The sequence below is a fragment of the Echiichthys vipera genome, assembly GCF_963691815.1.
Source record: "Echiichthys vipera genome assembly, chromosome: 12".
In the NCBI taxonomy this organism is placed as follows: domain Eukaryota; kingdom Metazoa; phylum Chordata; class Actinopteri; order Perciformes; family Trachinidae; genus Echiichthys; species Echiichthys vipera.
The window spans coordinates 7261945-7280217 of record NC_139837.1 but is presented as its reverse complement, the minus strand read 5'-3'; the positions used below and the strand labels follow the sequence as shown (position 1 = coordinate 7280217).

Genomic DNA, 18273 nt, shown 5'->3' with positions numbered 1-18273 from the left:
TGTGCATAATGAAAGCATTTGGTAAGCCACACTCAGACATTTCAAAGAAGTGAAATATAGCATGCGTAACATTTGGTATAATGCGTACATGTGCCTTTCCTTTTTTGCAGCAGCATGAATGCAACACTTTTTAGGCTTGCTTTGTCAGTGCCGTGCTCACTGTGTTCAGCTGCACAGTACCACTCAATCTGACATCCATTTACAGTTCATTACTCAACATCTTGTACCAGTCACATGCACATGACTTTGCCTTGGGGGTCCACAGAGAGCAGATCAAAAGCCGAGCCGAAAAAGCAGAAGCCAAAAACTCACATTTCGTTGGGCGCTCCAGTTTCCGCCTCCCTCGTTTCTTGCACGGTGTCGTCAGGCTGTCGTTGTCCTTCTCCAAATCCAAGTCTTCTCGGCTGGACAGGAATCCGTTCTCCAGGGACGGGCTCAGGCTCTGACCCTGGGAGCTGTCCTCTGCCCGGCAAGAGGAAGTGTCTCTGGGGAACCCGTTCTCCACTTCCCTCTTCTCCTGTTTGGGGAAGCAGGCGTCGGACGTCCTGTCTCTGTGCCCGCCCACGTCTCCATTGTGGACCTGTGCCATGGACGGCCTCCCCACCCCAGTGTAGCTGTTGCCAATGCCCACACTGCCTGTGAGAGAGCCACAGCTCTCGACCTGCAAGCAGGGGAAGAGGAGGTTGAAATGTTAACATCCTGGCAATATATCAACTTAACAGTTTGTTGAGGCGGTAACAGTATGTTACAGTTTGTTGTTCTGAAGGTGTCCAACAGATTTGAGCCTTTCAGCAGTTATGGAATATCATTGGATAAACTGTAGCTAGCTGTGCAATAAACAAAACCTTTCAGGAAATACAACAAATCATCCAGCATGCTTCAGGAAAGGTCACCACAGTGAGCAACAATAAAAGAGATGGCATTATCAAAGTGAGGATAAGCATTCTTAAGTCTCTGTTGGCTAAATGGGCTATTTGAGAGAAAAGATGAATTAAAGTTAGGGCTGGGCAACATGGCCAAAATCCTCCATCCCGTTATAGGATATTTCATATCTCTATAACGATATGTATTACACTATAGCATGTTTTCTTGTATTTCAAGAAATAAATGGTCTATATGAAATAACCCCATGGCAAAACCTTGTTTTGTATACTCCTCTTTGAATTATATGCAAAATGAAAAAGTACTGAGTAATTTCTCATTTAAAGAAGAACTTGCAAAATGAACATGAAAGCTGAATAGTGGTAATGTAAAGTGTGATGTAAAAACAAAACCACAATCAGCACACAATCAAAGTATTTCACATCAGATTTTCTGAGAAATCCAAGTTAGTTTCTGCTTGTATTACGTGATTGTGTATCACCATATCTCGTTATGATTTCTTCAAAATATGATTCCAATGAAAGGCAATAAATTATTATATTGAATCACCACCCAGCCCTATTGAAAGCCTTCATCCGTTTTATATTACAAAATATTTATATAATATTCCTTAAGCCTCCTCCTCCTATATTTGGACAGAACCAAACATGTAGCTCAACTTCTACACTTATTAGTCAGTGAATTATCGCATTTCCTATTCAGCTCTGTTAAACTAGACTTGTAAACTTCAAAGCTGTGCCAGTAAATGTGCTATACAGCCATTAACTTGCAAGTGAGTGAAGGGATTACATTAAAGTTCATCAGGTACACTACTGCACTTCCTTTAGTCGTGCATTCAGGATTACAGCAGCACGGAAATATGTCAAGAATGTTGGCTGTTTGACAACAAAGTTTTTCACTCGGTCCAGTTTGGAACGCCCAGTTAAACTATTTCATTCTGTGCGGAGGAGTGAATTCAAAGAGAGCTGGCCTATCTAAAGCTGCAGTCTCAGTTACAGTGGCAGACATTTAAGATCTTAAAAAAAAAAGAAAGAAGCAAATGTATCAGAAGACCTAGAAAAGATTTGTTTCAACTACACACCGTCACTGCTCCTGATTAAAAATAGCCATAAAAACACACTTTACCAGAGAATCTCATTACTGGGTTACTGGGAGCAGAAAGTGGAGCATGTCTTGTGAGATCAGACTGTCAACACTGATGAGAGCAGCGCTGAAGCTTTCATCTCCTGTAAATGTAGGTACAGCAGTTTACATTTAAGGCAGGCGACAGCAACGCCTTAGGAGGCATCTGTCTTTCAGCAGACGACACTTAAACACAAGATCCTGTGCTGGAAGCTCAAAGGTCAAATGTATCTCTCCCATTATGGTTTATAAAACAATGCTACATCAATCCAAAGTCGGTTTTTAAGCATTTCTTGCAGGCTGCAAAACTCTAAATGCCTTCATCATTGTAGTAACTGAGAACAAATGAACTGTAAACTGTTGCAGTCATTCAAACAGCAGCACTCCAGTAAATGTGTTTGACACAATGAATGAAAGCAACAAATCCACAGCTGAGGCATTTTTAATATTCTCACTCAATTCAAAACATTGCGGTGTGTGTTAGTTTAGGCACAAACAGAAGGCAAACACATAAACAAGCTCAGGCATATGCTCACACACACATAGTACACACAACTGTCGCTGAGAGAATTATGCAACAGATTAGTGACCCAGTGAACTACATGTGGCCCCTGCCAGAGGTCAAAGGTCACAGTCAGTAAATCAAGCAGCTCAGACAGGAGGACAGAGGTCAAAATACAACACTGGCTGCATAATCCAACTTACTGCCGCAGCTTTGCACCTGTATGTTTAATAATACATTAAAGCTTCACAAATCAATATGTTTCTTATTTACAATGGATGAAATGACTGTGTATAATGTGAAATATAGTGTAAACAGTGGAGCATTTAGCAACTAAAGAGCTGGGGATTTCTGTCAGGAGTTGTTGGAGACCAAAAAGAGTTTTCTCAATCCTTTAAAAATTGCAAATGTACCATATATATGTATATTTGTGCACTGCTGGCATGTTGCTGTAGTATATATAACATATCATTATCATATGAATTTCACACAACTATTTGGTTAAGCTGTAATTATAGGTATGATGATACATTTAGAAGGATGCACTAAAAAAACAGCCATTCACTGTCATGAAACCCTTTTTATCTACATATATTTAGGGAGATTTACTTGTTGATCTGCAATCAATGAAATAACTTAGTCTAAATGCATGTCACCATGCAGCCAGTTTGTTTTTAAGGTCCCATATTCTGCTCATTTTCAGGTTCATACTATTTGGGTTTCTACTGACACACATCTAAATATACCAGTATTCACCCTCTGTCTGAAATGTTTTAGCGCCTGTCTATTTAAAGAAAAATGTAATCTGCTCTGATTGGTCAGCGTTTCCGTGTTTTCCTTTATCTGCATCTCTGTACTGTCATTGCACCTGGGGAATGAACTTAACTTTAGCAGTTGTGATATCGTGCAGAAGTTTAAAGGCACAAAGTTTCTGTATACAGGCTGAGTGCATTTCTCTGTGGATTAAGAGCTTTGAGAAGTAGTAGGTTTCACTCTGACATGCTTTAAGATAACACTTTATTGATCCAACAAAGGGAAATTAGGTGTAATTATTACTACATAGATTTAGTGGAGATTCAGTGTAACTAGCTGATCATTTCTTTAACATGACCCTTACCCAATCACAAAAGTCGTGTGAACCGAGGTGAATGAATGAATGCTTTACTGTGATTGGAATTTTTCATGCAGTCATTCAACATTTTCTACGAGGACTTCGTGTGTGTACGAATGGACTCGAGGCTTGTGTTACAGCACATTTGACAGCCTTTAACTTGCCTAACCTGACATTTCATAATTTGTACAAAAAAGGATTGCAACATTTATTCCATGTCAGAGAAGCTTCAGGATTCAAACTGAAAAATAATGCCCTTTTCAAATGCTTTTTTACTCGTTCAGAGACAAATAACGAAACAAAACACCCATGTGACTGCAGCATCTGGCACATGTGGTCAATCCCCCACAGCTCTGAAAACACTTGCTAAGGGGCCCTGATTCTGAATATAGCTTGTCTTTATCTGTTAGTGGTAGTACAACTCCGCTGCTTGAAATACACACTGACACAACCCAGCAGGTTCCTCCCTACCATGCAATATCTGTAAATCATTTTGTAATTCAGTCACACTGCAAGAATTAATTAAAAGGCTTTTAAATCTGAGGTTTATGCAAATGATAACATCTCAGGGAAAAAAAAATAGGCAGATACATGTCGGCCCAAGAGTCATTATTAAATCGGGGCTTTTAACTTCAAAAAACATCACAAACAGATTACAAATGGTGTTGGTGTAGTGAAACATGGTGGAGAAGATGTGATGTTTATGCATGAATTAGGTAGTATATGTGGTGTTTCTAAAGGCTGAAATAACGCCTTTAGTTTTATACAGAGAGTATAGATAGGTGTTAACAAAAACTAAAATTTTTCAGAAATTGTTTGACCTAGATTTGGTCTTTTACTATTTAAAGCCTCTAAATTAGCATTAGGTCGGGGTGTGTTTAAAACAAACAAGTTCACACGATATGTCATATGGCAAAAGTGTTTATAGTTGTGCCAGATGGCCTCAGTTGATGGTGGTGGTGAAAAGTTGCCTGTCATAGGCTGTGTTTCCATTCAACTGTCAAGTAAATTATAAGCAAACTTTTGAAATGTTGCAATAACAAAAAAAATTTGAACTAGGCCATCAACTGGCTTGGAGCGAATAAACTAGGCTACAGAGTAGTTTGGTCAGAAGTTGGCACTATACAGGTAAGTTACAGATGGCTGTAATCCTCCAGTTGCCTCGGTCATCTAATCCCATTTTTGCAAGAAAAATTAAGAGAGGTCTTCAGGAATTTAATTCAATTGGGCAAGTTGTACATGTGAGTTAGATGTTAGCGTCATCAAAGCTAAATGTTCGCTGCGTTAGAACTAATTTGGCAAACATTTTGCACATCAACCCTATTTCTGCTTTTCTAATGCAAATTTTCAAAATGTCCATTAAAAATTGTTCATGGAAACACGGTTATAGAGAGCGGGAAACTTGATAATTGTTCCAACTGAGATAACGTCGTACACTTTTTGACATTTTCTCCTGAAAGGCATTCACTATATTGCACTTTGTTTTGATGAAGAATAACAAAAGAGAGCTTGAGACTGAAGTTCAAACCCTGGATACTTATTCTCCTCCACACACCGGCCTATCCCTGCATGTGGTGTGGGTGAATGTCCGATTAACACAGCCCCCGCAATTTCTATGTTGGAAAGATGTGTGTCTGGGGCAGCCTGTTTCCAGGCCATTAAATGACCGCCCACATCTCCAATTTGTTCAGTGACTCATGTAATTGTGACAATTCTGTCTGATTAACAGACTAGGGGAGAGGAGGTTTATAATGCTGTTTGACGAACCAACAAGCACTCTGTTTGAAGGATACCACACAGTTATGTTCCAACCAAAGTGCTTATCGGATGGTCGAACAGCATCTGAAACACACTCCCATGTCTGAAAATCTCACAATCGATTCACACCAACTCCATGTAATGATTGAGGTTTGAATCTCTCTCTCAAAGTGTCTTTATTCAGCTATTTTCTGTCACTTTTCATGTGTATGAATAAGTGAGAGAACGCAGTGAATGCCTTCCAGAAAGACTGCCTGAAAATGTGTGTTATCTCCATGTCTAATTGATTAATCACATCTCGCCCTTCTCCATGACAGCAGGATTTTCACCCCACGAGTGTGGATGTTCATAACAGCTGCCTTAAGATGTGACTTGACTTTTGTTGGATTTTTTGCCTTTCATTTGACTTGAATGAAACATATGAACTAGTTATTATCGAGCATGCCATAGCCTATTTAGGGACAATAAAAAATTTCATTTAGACCCAGGCTATAAATTATTTAAGGGTCGGAATTTCCTTGAAGGGCATTGGCCCAATTTTCCTATTCGATAGCAGGAAAACTTTGGAATTATTTCACAAAAAGCACTACTGAATAAACCAAACAAATAAAAACAGTTTACAGTTGTATTCATTTTATGTTGCTGGGCTCAAGAACAAGCTGATATCTAATCTTGACCATGAGCAATATTTAGTCCATGTATTGAAAACAGTTCACTGTAAAACAGGTATGCATGGATGGGTGATGTAGTTGTAAAAAGTCTGACTTGTCAGATCAACACTCACTGGAAACTGTTTGCGCTTCCTTCCAGGCTTGCCAACTTTATAAGAGGCACTACTTTTAGACGACTTCTCCTCCGTCATCAGGTCCACGTTCAGTATTGTGCTTTCACCCTGTCAACAAGAAAACACAACATCATGATTTAGACTCAGTATATTGTAATAATTGGAGAAACAGTGCCCTTATCTAAGGAGATGTCACATTTTTATGTCAGGCCAGGATACACCTAAGCATCTTTTCAGGTTATGAAAGACTGTATTTGTGCTTACAGTAAGCTAAGTGGCGGTTTCACCTCAGCCAAAGCTGTCGTAGGAGTAAAACTAGATCTGCAGGACACACAAAACTGCACCACACTGAAACACTTGAACATTTGGCGGGGGACTGCAGCGGGTCCTTGAGTGTCTTTGGCTGAGTGTACAATGAGACAGATAGAAATTGAATGGCACGTTCCTTTGAACTAGGCTGAAGTGAAAGCTCCACGGACGGAGCGCTGACCTTCCACAGACAATCCCCCTCTTGACACCGTTACAAAGACGTCGACCGGCCCCCACCTCCCCCTGCTGCAATTTCCCTTTGATTAATAAAACTGTCTACCCCAGTGAACAAAGCCCCATGTCCGCCACCACCAAGTACCCCTGGCGTTGATGGGAGAAAAGATGATCCTAATGTAGATGCTTTGAGTTTCAATATTGACTGAATAGGACCACCAGCACCAGGTCTGAATGCAAATGAGATTGCAAGGCCATTCCTGACAGCTGCGGTGAGGGGGGTGGAGGGCTGGGTCCTTATTAAATTCCTTCAGTGTTGTATGTGAGATTCGCTCAAAGATAAATGAGCTCTCCGCACTGTAAGGCATTCTGCAACCGAGTCCCTCTGCTGACTTGTTAAGTACTTTTACTTTAATCTTGTGGCACTGTGGCATGGGAGAACATGACAGACGATAACTGTAAGATGACTTTGTGTTTGTATAATGGATGGTGTTAAATACAGCAACACAACTCAGTAACTAAATTACAGAAGAATAGTAGGGGAGACCAGTCACAGGTTCTAAAAGGGATGGGACAATATATGATTTTATTGCAGATCGCAATTTAAAAAACAATTAGTTGATAGCGGTGAATGTCCATTATCAGCGTGAATATTGTAAATGTCCCCATGATAGACTTGATAAGTGAATTTACTGCAGTTTATTCGTTTTTCTACTAACCCAAACATTAATTTGGCCACAGCCTGTACAGGTACAGTACAGGCTGTATGTTTTTATTAACGACAAAACAAAAAAAGTAAGTTTTAATAGGCTGTTTGCATGTAGAAGTGACCATCTACATTCCCTTTGGGCTTCTCTATGAATTCTGCTCTCTTTGTGATTGTTGCAAGCCTGTTACGCAGCGATTTTATGACATTTTTATAACTTTATTATCACTTCTTTTACAACTTTCTTTTAAAATTTTGATTACCTTATTTACGATTGTTTGTTTTTCACACCAAAAAATTACACGTGTCCTTTCTGTGATGCAATAAAAATATTTGTTTCTTAACAAAATGTAATTTAAGCGATTCCAGTGAGGTTCAAGAGTTTCAAGCATATTTTAATAATTATTGGTATAATGTCATGAATCGCAATTACATTGGCCAGATTAACACTCTACACTCACATCATTTTCCTGCTCTTGAACATTTTATCTCAAAACTATATGGAAACTTGCATAAATTGCAATTTAAAAACTACATTTGGGTGTGCATTTTCCCATAATACTGTGCTACCCAGGCTACGGAGCAATCAGTGGTGTCTTTTAGACGTGTATGAAAACAACAGTTAAGACCATAATGTCCATTTAGTAGCGGCTCTAAAAGCTTTCAATCTTATCACACAATCATCATCAGCAGCAGATAGTGTTTGCCCAGTTATCATGGAATTGTGTTGTTCAGTTTGCCTTTTTTTTTGAGCACTCCACGGATTTATCTTTTCTATTTCAGATATAAACCCTTTGGAACGCTCCATCTGCTCATCATGATCATGTGACGATCAAAAGCTATATGGGGTGAGATTTCCCAGACTGCTGTTTCCAAGGTCAAGAATGAACTTGGAGCATAATGTTTGAAGCCGCCCCATCATATGAACTGTCCAGTGAAAGCAGAAATACCATAAAAACATTCTATAAAAACTGGCATCGGGTATGTGCAGCAGACATTTACAGACTTCGGAAATAATTTAAAAGAGGGAGGACGTTAATAACCACAGGCAGGAATTTCAAAGGTCAGGCCATGTTGTGTCCTGAGAATGTTTGCTGCTAAAATAGAAAAAATCCATCAACCATAAGTGTCCCGGGGTGAGAGACTGATTTGAATAAAGAGATAGATGTGATCCGAGTAACTGATGCTGTGAATAATGGTTATAATTGATAAAAAAAATCATAGAATATTCATCAATGAATGGATGAAAAAACAAAGGTTACCACCAACCCTTTAAAAGGTTACTTTGAATATCTATGCTTTTGTGAGAGGATGTCTTTTGCAGATGGTGCCAGTTCATTGTGTGGTTACTAATAGAGAGCCTGGTGCTTTTGGTGTTTTTTTCCTTACAGGGCGGCAGAATTTGCATAGATAATAGCACGTTTTGAGTGCAGCATGGTGTGCAAGCTCATTTGGGAACCACTTACATGGATGACACAATTCAACTGTGCCTGGCTAACAGCCTACACACACCATCCCATTCCCAACCAGAGAGCTCAGACACATTGAATGGAAAGTAACGCGCCATTTTCACACACAGCTTCACCCTAATATATCTGGTGGAAAAAAACAACAGAAAAGCCTGAAATATGATTTGCTGTTGCCTCGAGTGAACCCTTACTACATTGACAATATCTTGGCACTATATCCGTCTGGATAGCCGGTTATTTAAGGCAAGGTCTGTTGCCAGGCAACAAGACTAAGGGCAGTACTGTGTAATGGGAACATAGAGGAAGAGGACAGATTTCCCCCAGTAAAAAATCTGTAGAGCCATTCCAGCTCCAGCTCAACCTACACCAGCCAACGCCCACGTCACTAACCACCATTACAACAGCGAATGTCACATAATACAGCTGCACCTCGCCAAAGCCTCCACAGTGATGCTGCCATCGCTGCCTCTGTGGAGCATCAGTGAGGCTGCAGTTACGCACAGACTGTAATAATGAGTCTGTCTGCATCATGAAAGGTGACATGGAACTCCACATGCTCTTGGATTCTTCAGTAAAAATCAGACTATTTCTTTAATTAATGGGGAATTGATGCGTACATCTTTAGATTGCAGAGATCAAAAGGGTATTATCTTGACAGATTGATTTACGTTCATGAAACTGGGAAAGATTTTGATGGGCTTTGACCTGAAGTGACTGTACAAACCACATTCCTCTTATATCAGGGCTCCATCAATGTAACATCAAAGTAGTAACAACCTGTACTTTGATCAAACACACACACATTCATGCATATCATGCACACATGTACTCTTTTTTAAGAAAACACTAAAAGACACACTATACTACATGCTTTCTAGACACACACAGGAGTGAATAATCTCCTTTTTTAATCTGGTGAGTTTGAGGGCATTTAAAAAAAAAAAAGCATTTTGCACTGATGAAAACTCAAATCCGATACTAATCAACATCTAAGCTCAAGTCATTCAAAAAAGCCCAAACACGACTGAATGAACGAGTCATTCAGCAACATACGAAGCTTCAGAGGAGTCTCATAAATACCTGCAGTGAGATTCCTGAGGCATACTTTTATATTTCCCACATGTTTCTTACCATTCTTTTTCCAGGTGAATCAGCGTAGTCTGAGCCTTTAAATGCAGTGGTGTTGGTGTTGGTGACAGTGTTGGACGGCATCGTCGAGAGGCTTATGTGGCTTATGGGTGATCTCTAAAAATGGGGCGATGTAGATGAGGTGAAAATAAACTCAAAGGAACAAAATAAAAGAAAAGAAATGAGAGATGATCCCTCTTCTCTCCGCTCTCCTGGAAGATAAAGAAAGGAAAGTGACATTCAGTTTGTGTGTCAGATAGGCTTTAGGTTAGCATTAGTGCTGATGCTTTCACCCACAGGTGAGCAGAGCTTCATGCTGCAGTGACACATTTAGTGCATATTTGCTCAAACCAGTTGGTTTAAGGACATTTTATCTTCTGTCATGAAGAGGCTCTTTTTTGAGCATCAGCTTTCCTTTGTTGAGTGCACGTCATGTATAGGAACCTCACAGGCTTCTATAGGATACTGTATGGCTACTATCGCCTATAGGGCCTGTAGGCCGCTTATATTCACCACATGGATGTGTGGATGCACAGCAGGCGACATTAAATGGCTGCTAATGTGCGCCCTGTATCCCGAATAACGCTGCAAAAAGAAATCGGCGATGATTATCTTATTCTTTAAAATCCATATTTCATTTCACCTTAAGTGTCTGGGTTAAAGTTACTCTCGCAGTCAGCCATGCGCACACAGCCACAGCGGAGACACACTTACACTGTTGCACTCGTGGAAATCATAAGCCGTATATCTATATATTCATCTCCCGTAGGATGTTTCATTTCCTCTAAGGGTTAACTCAAGATTGATGTCAGCCGGCTCTGACTAATTTAAATGTCTAATAGGCTGCAGGACGTCTTCGCTCCTGAAAAAAAGAATTGCAGGCAACAACCAGAACGTGTTATCTTCAAAAAAAATAATTTATTATTGGGCCACACAGCTAGGCGTCTAATGTCACCGCGTTTCCCCGCACATCAAACCACAACCAGGCCACACGCTTACTTTACTGCGATCGGCTGACTCGCATGCATCATGTCATTTGCTTATGCGTTAAAATTGCAAAGTTTGGGACATCTGTACAGCAGGGGAAGTCTGCAATATGACCCAGGGGATTGTGGCTCCTTTACAGGCCACGGCCACTCAAGAATAAATCCCCGTTTTATTATCTTTTTGGTTTAATGAGGCCAATGTTTTCAGGAGCCGCTGTCCCAGCTCTGTGCTGTAAATTCGGTCAAGTCCAAGAGCACATCGCGATCTCCAAACCAGCACATCTGCAAAAAGCAAAGCCTAATTCGCTATTTCCATCGAGCGCCTTCCGCTCTCTGGGCTTTCACGTTCTCGTTCACATAAAGGTTACCCTTCCTGCCCTGCGCGCTTAGTAGCGCCGGGTTAAACGGATTTAAATGCGTGAATCGCTGTGTGTTCGTTACCCGATTTTCCCAAGTCCCAGGCCTGACCCTTTTTGTCTCGCTTGCTCCCGGAGCCTCCTTCCTCTTCTCTCCCCGTCCTCCACCTCCCCAGCCGGCTAGCTCTCTTCCAGATGCACCGCTCTCACTGCAGGGGCCTGCACACTGTCTGCCGACAGCCACAGGGTCCTAAAGACCGCCGATCACTACACTGTGCAGAGGGAGTGGGGTGAAGGTGATCTGGGATTAAAAGTCATTATGATGGATTTTGATATCTTCCTCTCAGTCAACAGTGGTATGCAAAAAACATTTCTTTAGTCAGTTTTAAAGTTAAACATATATCCTTTTAAATACAAATGTCATCTTAATTTGATATGACTGTAGATGTATAAAGTAAACACATGGGAGAAAAGGGTGTCATATGCATCAAAGGTCCAAAGCCTACATTAAACCGGGGATGTTATGACTGCCTGGTTCACATCTTCAGCCACAAGGATGCCTCAGCATTTCTATTTAAAGGCTTAAACATTAGTTCCCAACTGGAACACGTCCATGCTTATTTTTCAAACTGATGTTACACCTGAGAGACATTTGAGCGGCCCAGTAGTCCCCCACAGAAGCACTCTGGCCCCTCTGATGTGACCTCAGGGCAAAGATAAACACTAGACCTGTGTGCGAAGATGAATGCCCTTTTCTTATATTACCACTTCCCCTTAGAGAGATTTAGTTTATGTTGATTTTATTGCTCAGGCCAAGCAGCGTCAGTCCCAGCCTGTTTGGGGCTTCGGACTAAAGTGAATATTTGTTTGACCCCCTTCATACAAAGTGTATTATATGGTCACACAACAGTCCAAGTCATATATGTGAAACATGAAGAAGGAACTGTAGATAATTGCTGTGATATGGTTATATTACATTCAAAGATTTCACCAGTGCAGTATAAAATGCGGTGTGCATTTAAACTAAAACAACTTTAGTGTTTTGAAATGTTCTTTTTCATGGTGCAAAGCTATGTGCACATATTAAATAATACACAATTAACTCTCAGAAAAAGGTAAAACAATAAACTAACATTTTGCTCAATGGAGCTTTAATCTGTACAGCACACAAAGTAATATTTTTTATGTTGACAATGAACACAGGAACCTGAGGAGACTTCCTCATTTTTAATTTGCTGCATTTATGGGCCCCCTGGTGGTTGTGGGGCCCTAAGCAGCCATGTAATTAGCTGATGCTTCAGGCCAGCTTTGAGGCCTAGTGAAGCGAAACATGTGCTTTCTACAGTTATTGTTCTCATGATACTACCGGCACATGCACTTCTTGACATTGATGTAGACTCTTAATCTAATATCTCTTCTTCTACACATACTCACACCACAGTATAAGTTTAAAGTGTAAGTGCTCAGTTTATGAACTAAGTGTAGGCACAGATGTTTAAGTGCATAAAGTGTTTTAAAGTGCTTTATAATAGTGGTTGCCGACAATTACATATGCACAAACTTCAACTATTACACCACCTTGTTCCACCATTCCACTTGCTACAGTTACATTCGTACACTTTTGACATACATTCAAAGCTGTTTCGTTATATATTTTTATATTATTCTGCGTACTCTGGTTTAATTGATCTGTTATCGCAGCAGACATATTGACTTATCAAACACAGGTGTTCCCAATAACATCCTTAATTGCTGTAGTGCATTGCATGAACTGCTGGAACGGCGCCATCATTAACGTTATTGGTAACACCTGTACTTTTCCTGTTGAAACAAGTAAAAATGTGTGCTGTGTGGGATCAATCAGATTAATTTAAGAACAATAAAGAAACAGGAATGCTCTGATGCTATCAAGCAGAAATAAGAAAGTACAAAAATATGTGAGCAAAAACCATAGTACACGATGGACAGACTTGTATTTGGTGATGCGTGTTGATCAAATCCTAAACAATAGGGGTACTGTCAGAACAGCAGGAAACTACTGTCTTTAGTCTGTAACTAATCATTTGAATTATACATATTACGTTTTTAATCCTGTTATTTTAGTCAAATTCAACGAAGCTCCTTTTGTTGTTTCTCCTGCTTTATCGGTTTATGAAAATGCAACACATTTATTTTATATTTGTTCAGCTTCCAAAGGGGGGGGGGGGTATGATGACAACAGACATTTCAGAACTACTGTCCTATCCTATCCAAGAGTTGTGTTTCCTGTCACAAACGTCAATAATGCAGCTGTTAAAAACCATATAAAAGTGAGGGATGCAAACAATGCCATAGTGCGGGTTTTGGCACAATTTTGATGTGTAAGAACAAAACAATGACAACGTACTAATGGAAAAAATATGATTATGTGCATATGAAAGCATTTTACACATTACTTAGAAATGAATTGATAAACAACTAGAATTGGACTTTCTAAAGTAGATGATCAGACCAGTTAATATCGGGGTGCACTCGTTTATTTGGTATTAAATCTGGAAATCACAACGGATGTAGGTACATGTAGCTCATCTCTTGCAGTCTTGCAGATTTTATCCTCTGAGCAGGATCTTCCTCTGGCACCACATTTTCATTTCATTTCCTAGAGTGCGGCTAAAACAAGATATCAAATCTCTTGTCACATTCATTCCATTAACCCTACAGCAGCCTTAGCCTATCACTGCAGCCAACACTTATCCCATACACGCCCACTAGTCGGAGACACAGTGAGGTAAATGTTCCAGATGCTGGAGGGTTAAAAGGCTCACAGAACAGCTCCCTGTGAGGCAGATTGAGCGCTCTTTAGGGGCAACGAGAGGGAGAGGAAATGTGTGAGCAGCAGGCGGATGTGGTTCACTGATCTGGAAGCAGCAGCGTCTCCTCTTTCTCATAGAGTCAATGGCACTAAGTGGTTCATGTGAGGACAGCAGCCTCAGCAGCAGCAAGATGATGCCGCATGACCCACAGAAAGGGGTATGTGTGCTGCCAGCTGCGTGGTGGAAACTCAGCCTCAACCTAGAAACCCACAGAGGAGGATGCTGATAGGTTAAAGTGTCTTGACCTCATCTCACTTGTGTAGTTTTTTTCATTGTCGGTGCCTGATGCGATATGGTTTATTTATGGTTTGTAGGTGAAACAGTAAAGGTCCGTGTTTTTTGTCTGACCTGTTGGGAGGAAGTGTTTACACAGTTTGTGTTTAAAAGAAGCTGATGAAGAGGAAGCTTGTGAGGGACAAGTCAGGCACAAGAGACTGTGATTTAAGGTGTTTTTTAATGCAATATCCATGAAAAACAAACCACTTTAAGTAGCATGTGATCATAAAGAAATACAGCTTTATCTAGCTTCCTACGAGGTGACGAAGTATCAATACAACAATGTAGAAATACTCCATTACCAGTAAAAGTCCTATAATCAGGAACAAAAGTGCTCATTATGCAGCAGAACGCATGCTTCAAAGGTGTTATATTGTTATATACATGTATATATATTATTGTAATAAATATGTAAAAATGTAAGCAGCATTTTATTGTCATTGGTCAATATGGAGCTCATTTTAGCTACCTTATATTCTTCTGGGTAGTTTAATCAATAACAATGCAACATACTTTATTTTCTGATTTTGTAATATCACATCTGTATTCTCTATATATTTAATACATATTCTGTGGTTTAGTATGTGAGAATCAGACTCAGAAATACTTTAATAATAACTTTAGTAAATTATTTTTGTTACCAACTATATATAAACAACATATATAAATATTTATATATAAACAACAAATATTATACAGACTAAACCTTACTACTACTTACACTCAATTTTGACATTCAATTTGCAAACTAGTAACTCCAGCGGCCATAATAGACTAAAATGTAAAACATTTCCTGCTGAAAAGTAGTGAAGTAGAAGTTAAGGAACCTCAAAATGATACTTTCCCACACTAGTGAATTATGTATGTGTTTACTGATAATTAAAAAAAACCCACAACAATCATGACATGACCCGTCAAAGTCATATTTTAAATCTTTTTAATATATCTCACATTTGATTTATTTACAAAAGACATTGGCTTTGTGACATAAAACTATGTTTTGTAAAATCAACATGAGTAACAAATGTGTACCAGAAGCATAACCGTACAGAACACATACATAGATAAATAACATCAGGGGAGCGTCGTCGTTGAGGATGTTCCTCTTTGCGCATTGTCTCTGTGCAAACAATAAAAGTATCACAATGTATGCGCCTCTGAATGACCGGCTGTGTTTTATTTGTGTCACCCCAAGTTGTTCTGACAGGGTTTGGAGTTTCCACATTGGCTATATTGACATTAGTGCGTCTATCAGTATATCTGGAATGTGTTGTCTGTCTTTATTGGAAATTAAAGGATTTTCCAGCAGTGGAAACCGAAACAGACATTCTGTGAATAAACTATGGGCAACAACAACATATTTATGCAGATATACTCTGATATATACCTGTACTTTGTATGACACACAATGTCAGCAAACAGTTTGGCACAAATGTAAAGGCTGAGCATGAGTTTCCCCCAGAACATATTAAATAAATCAATAAAATCTCTACAAAGTCACAGACATAAATGCTGATAGATCATCTAATTTGCTGAATGGTTACTTTATACAGCACTTTACAGAACAACTACAGGCACAAACGGAAAGAACGAAAAGCAACTTTTGAATTCAAATGTGTGGCCAGAGTGACGGGGAAGACATTACCTCTTCAAGTTTTTACCTTTTGCGTTTTAATCATTTCTGGACCTTTTTTTTGTTGCGTAGCAGTGGTCACAGAATTTTGTATGACGATACCTCAGTTTTTCTTCTTTCATCGCATTCATTTGTACTCGGGCAACTACGCAAACGCGAGTGTGCACGTGAATCTCCTTTCTGACAAATTCATTACATTGACTATACTCCACTAATACTAAACAATAATGATAACAGAGCAAAACAGAGAACTTAGTAAAAACATCACATTAAAATGTCTAACAGAGGAGCCTCTTTTACTTCTTTTTCTTGACACAGTGTAACAGGTTGTTGAAACCTCATACTAAGCTTAGAGGATAGGCTTACTGTACAGATCTCAAAACAAAAACATCATGCTTTTCAGTTCGATTCAGTCCGATTTTACTTCCTTTCAGAGATGGACATATTACTCTACAACTGCTCCCGGACATTATCACATTGCATTTACTCAAAACCAATCATTGCTCATTTCTTGAGATGATGGTGAACCTGAAGGACAAAAAACATTAAACAAGAAGACAAAAATGTGGAATTTACTCAACGTAAACATCCTCTCTGGTTGACAGCTACCTCTATAATGGACAGATCACTTTTCTTTTCTGTGAAGGACACAAATTCACACACAGACAAACTACTGTATATCCAACAACATGCTTCACCAAATAGCACTTCAGAAAAACTTCTCTCCTTCTAATTATTCGCATTCTGTACCCAACGTTTAATCACTTGCTGTTGTTTTCCTCTTTATATTTACAGTTTCATTCCAAAATGAGACAGATAGACTGGTGAAATGTGAGTACAATTAACTACTTTTGTACGTTTCACCAAAATGGGAATGAAACCCTCCATTTTTTAATAATCACTGACCTTTTACCTCTCAGCCTACGGCCAATGACGTGCAGAAGTTGAAGGACATTACCACCATATTTCAACTAGAGTAGCTCTGCAGTCCCTGAGCTCCTACCTTCATTGCACATAAACATTTTCAGTATTCCTTTATTAACTAAATAAAGCTGTCAAAGCATTTCCTACTTGCTTACTACTACCTTAAATCCTCATAAACTGTATAAGTGTTCATTTTGTTACACAACTAAAATTCAGTGCCTAATTCATTACTAGTTAAACATCCTGAGGTTCTTCCCTACGCTTCAAACAATAAATGTTTAGGCTGCCAGCTAGTAAGGAGTGTTCAGTTAAGTTTTCACAGGGAGGAAACAACGAGACCCGGCTCATTGTTGTGTTTGTAGTAGCCCCTCTGGTTTTTTTTTAATCTCACAGCCCTATTATTTGCAAGGGTGGCTCACTGAGAGCGCAGTAGCAGCAGTACAGTATGTGACTCAGTGAGTGTGTTTACATGCACACCGTATTCTTGATATCAGCTTGTATTCCTGCTTAAAGTGTGCATGGGTATAGGATTTTTTTTGTGCATCTTCATACTGTAACAACAGAAATCCCTGCACACATTCATAGAAAGGGCTAAGGCTATTTTCACCCTGGTACAAATATCAATGCTATTTGTACCCGGGTGTCGGTAGCCAACTAGTTTTGTTGCCTAAACCTAAGCAAACTGCGTAAATACTGAGTCAACGAAATTTCACAATATGTCCCAATCTGGACTCAAACCATGGTCTACTTGCTGAAAAGCTGACGCCTAACCCACTCACCTACAGTTAACTGCCACACTGAGTTTCTCTCTGAGGCGGTGGATGAGGGGTCAGGTGTTAATAGCCAGATCACACAGCAAAGGTTATTTTCACCTGGGTTTAAATAGACACTCCAATATTATAATGGAAAACAACTGTCTCCTAAAGAGAACAACTGCAACTAATTTCATTATCAAATAATCAGTTGTTGACTGTAGGAAGTCACTGTGCTCATTCAAGATATAGTCCAGAATATGACACCCTGCTATAGAGATGCTGGTATGTGGCTGTTGTTACCTCTGTACAGAGCAAAGCTTGCTGTTTCTCCTCTCCATTTCTTTACATTTCGACATAGCTGTTTCCCCGTTTCCAGTCTTTATGCTAAGCTAACCATACCATCTTCTAGCTCCAGCTTAATAGTTGATGCACAAATGTGAGAATGGTATCAATCCCATCCAACTCTCAGCACGTAGGTCAATAAGTGTATAAATTTACCAAAATGTCGAACTATTGTTATGTGAAACTGGAGCATATACAGAATTC

At 39.5% G+C, this 18273-nt stretch overlaps 1 protein-coding gene across 3 annotated transcripts in view; it reads right to left on the bottom strand.

Annotated features, from left to right (window-relative positions):
- LOC310954631 (DNA (cytosine-5)-methyltransferase 3A-like) overlaps positions 1-11447 on the bottom strand; it is a 42342-nt gene extending 30895 nt beyond the window's left edge. For all 3 annotated transcript variants that reach the window (XM_083924215.1, XM_083924216.1, XM_083924217.1), the window contains exons 1-4: positions 11373-11447; positions 9949-10157; positions 6160-6267; positions 313-661 (exon numbers count right to left, since the gene is read on the bottom strand). In XM_083924215.1, coding sequence (XP_083780341.1) covers positions 313-661; positions 6160-6267; positions 9949-10029 — 538 coding nt within the window. In that variant the 5' untranslated portion in view covers positions 10030-10157; positions 11373-11447. The remainder of the gene's footprint in view (positions 1-312; positions 662-6159; positions 6268-9948; positions 10158-11372) is intronic.
- Between the last annotated feature and the right edge of the window lie 6826 nt (positions 11448-18273).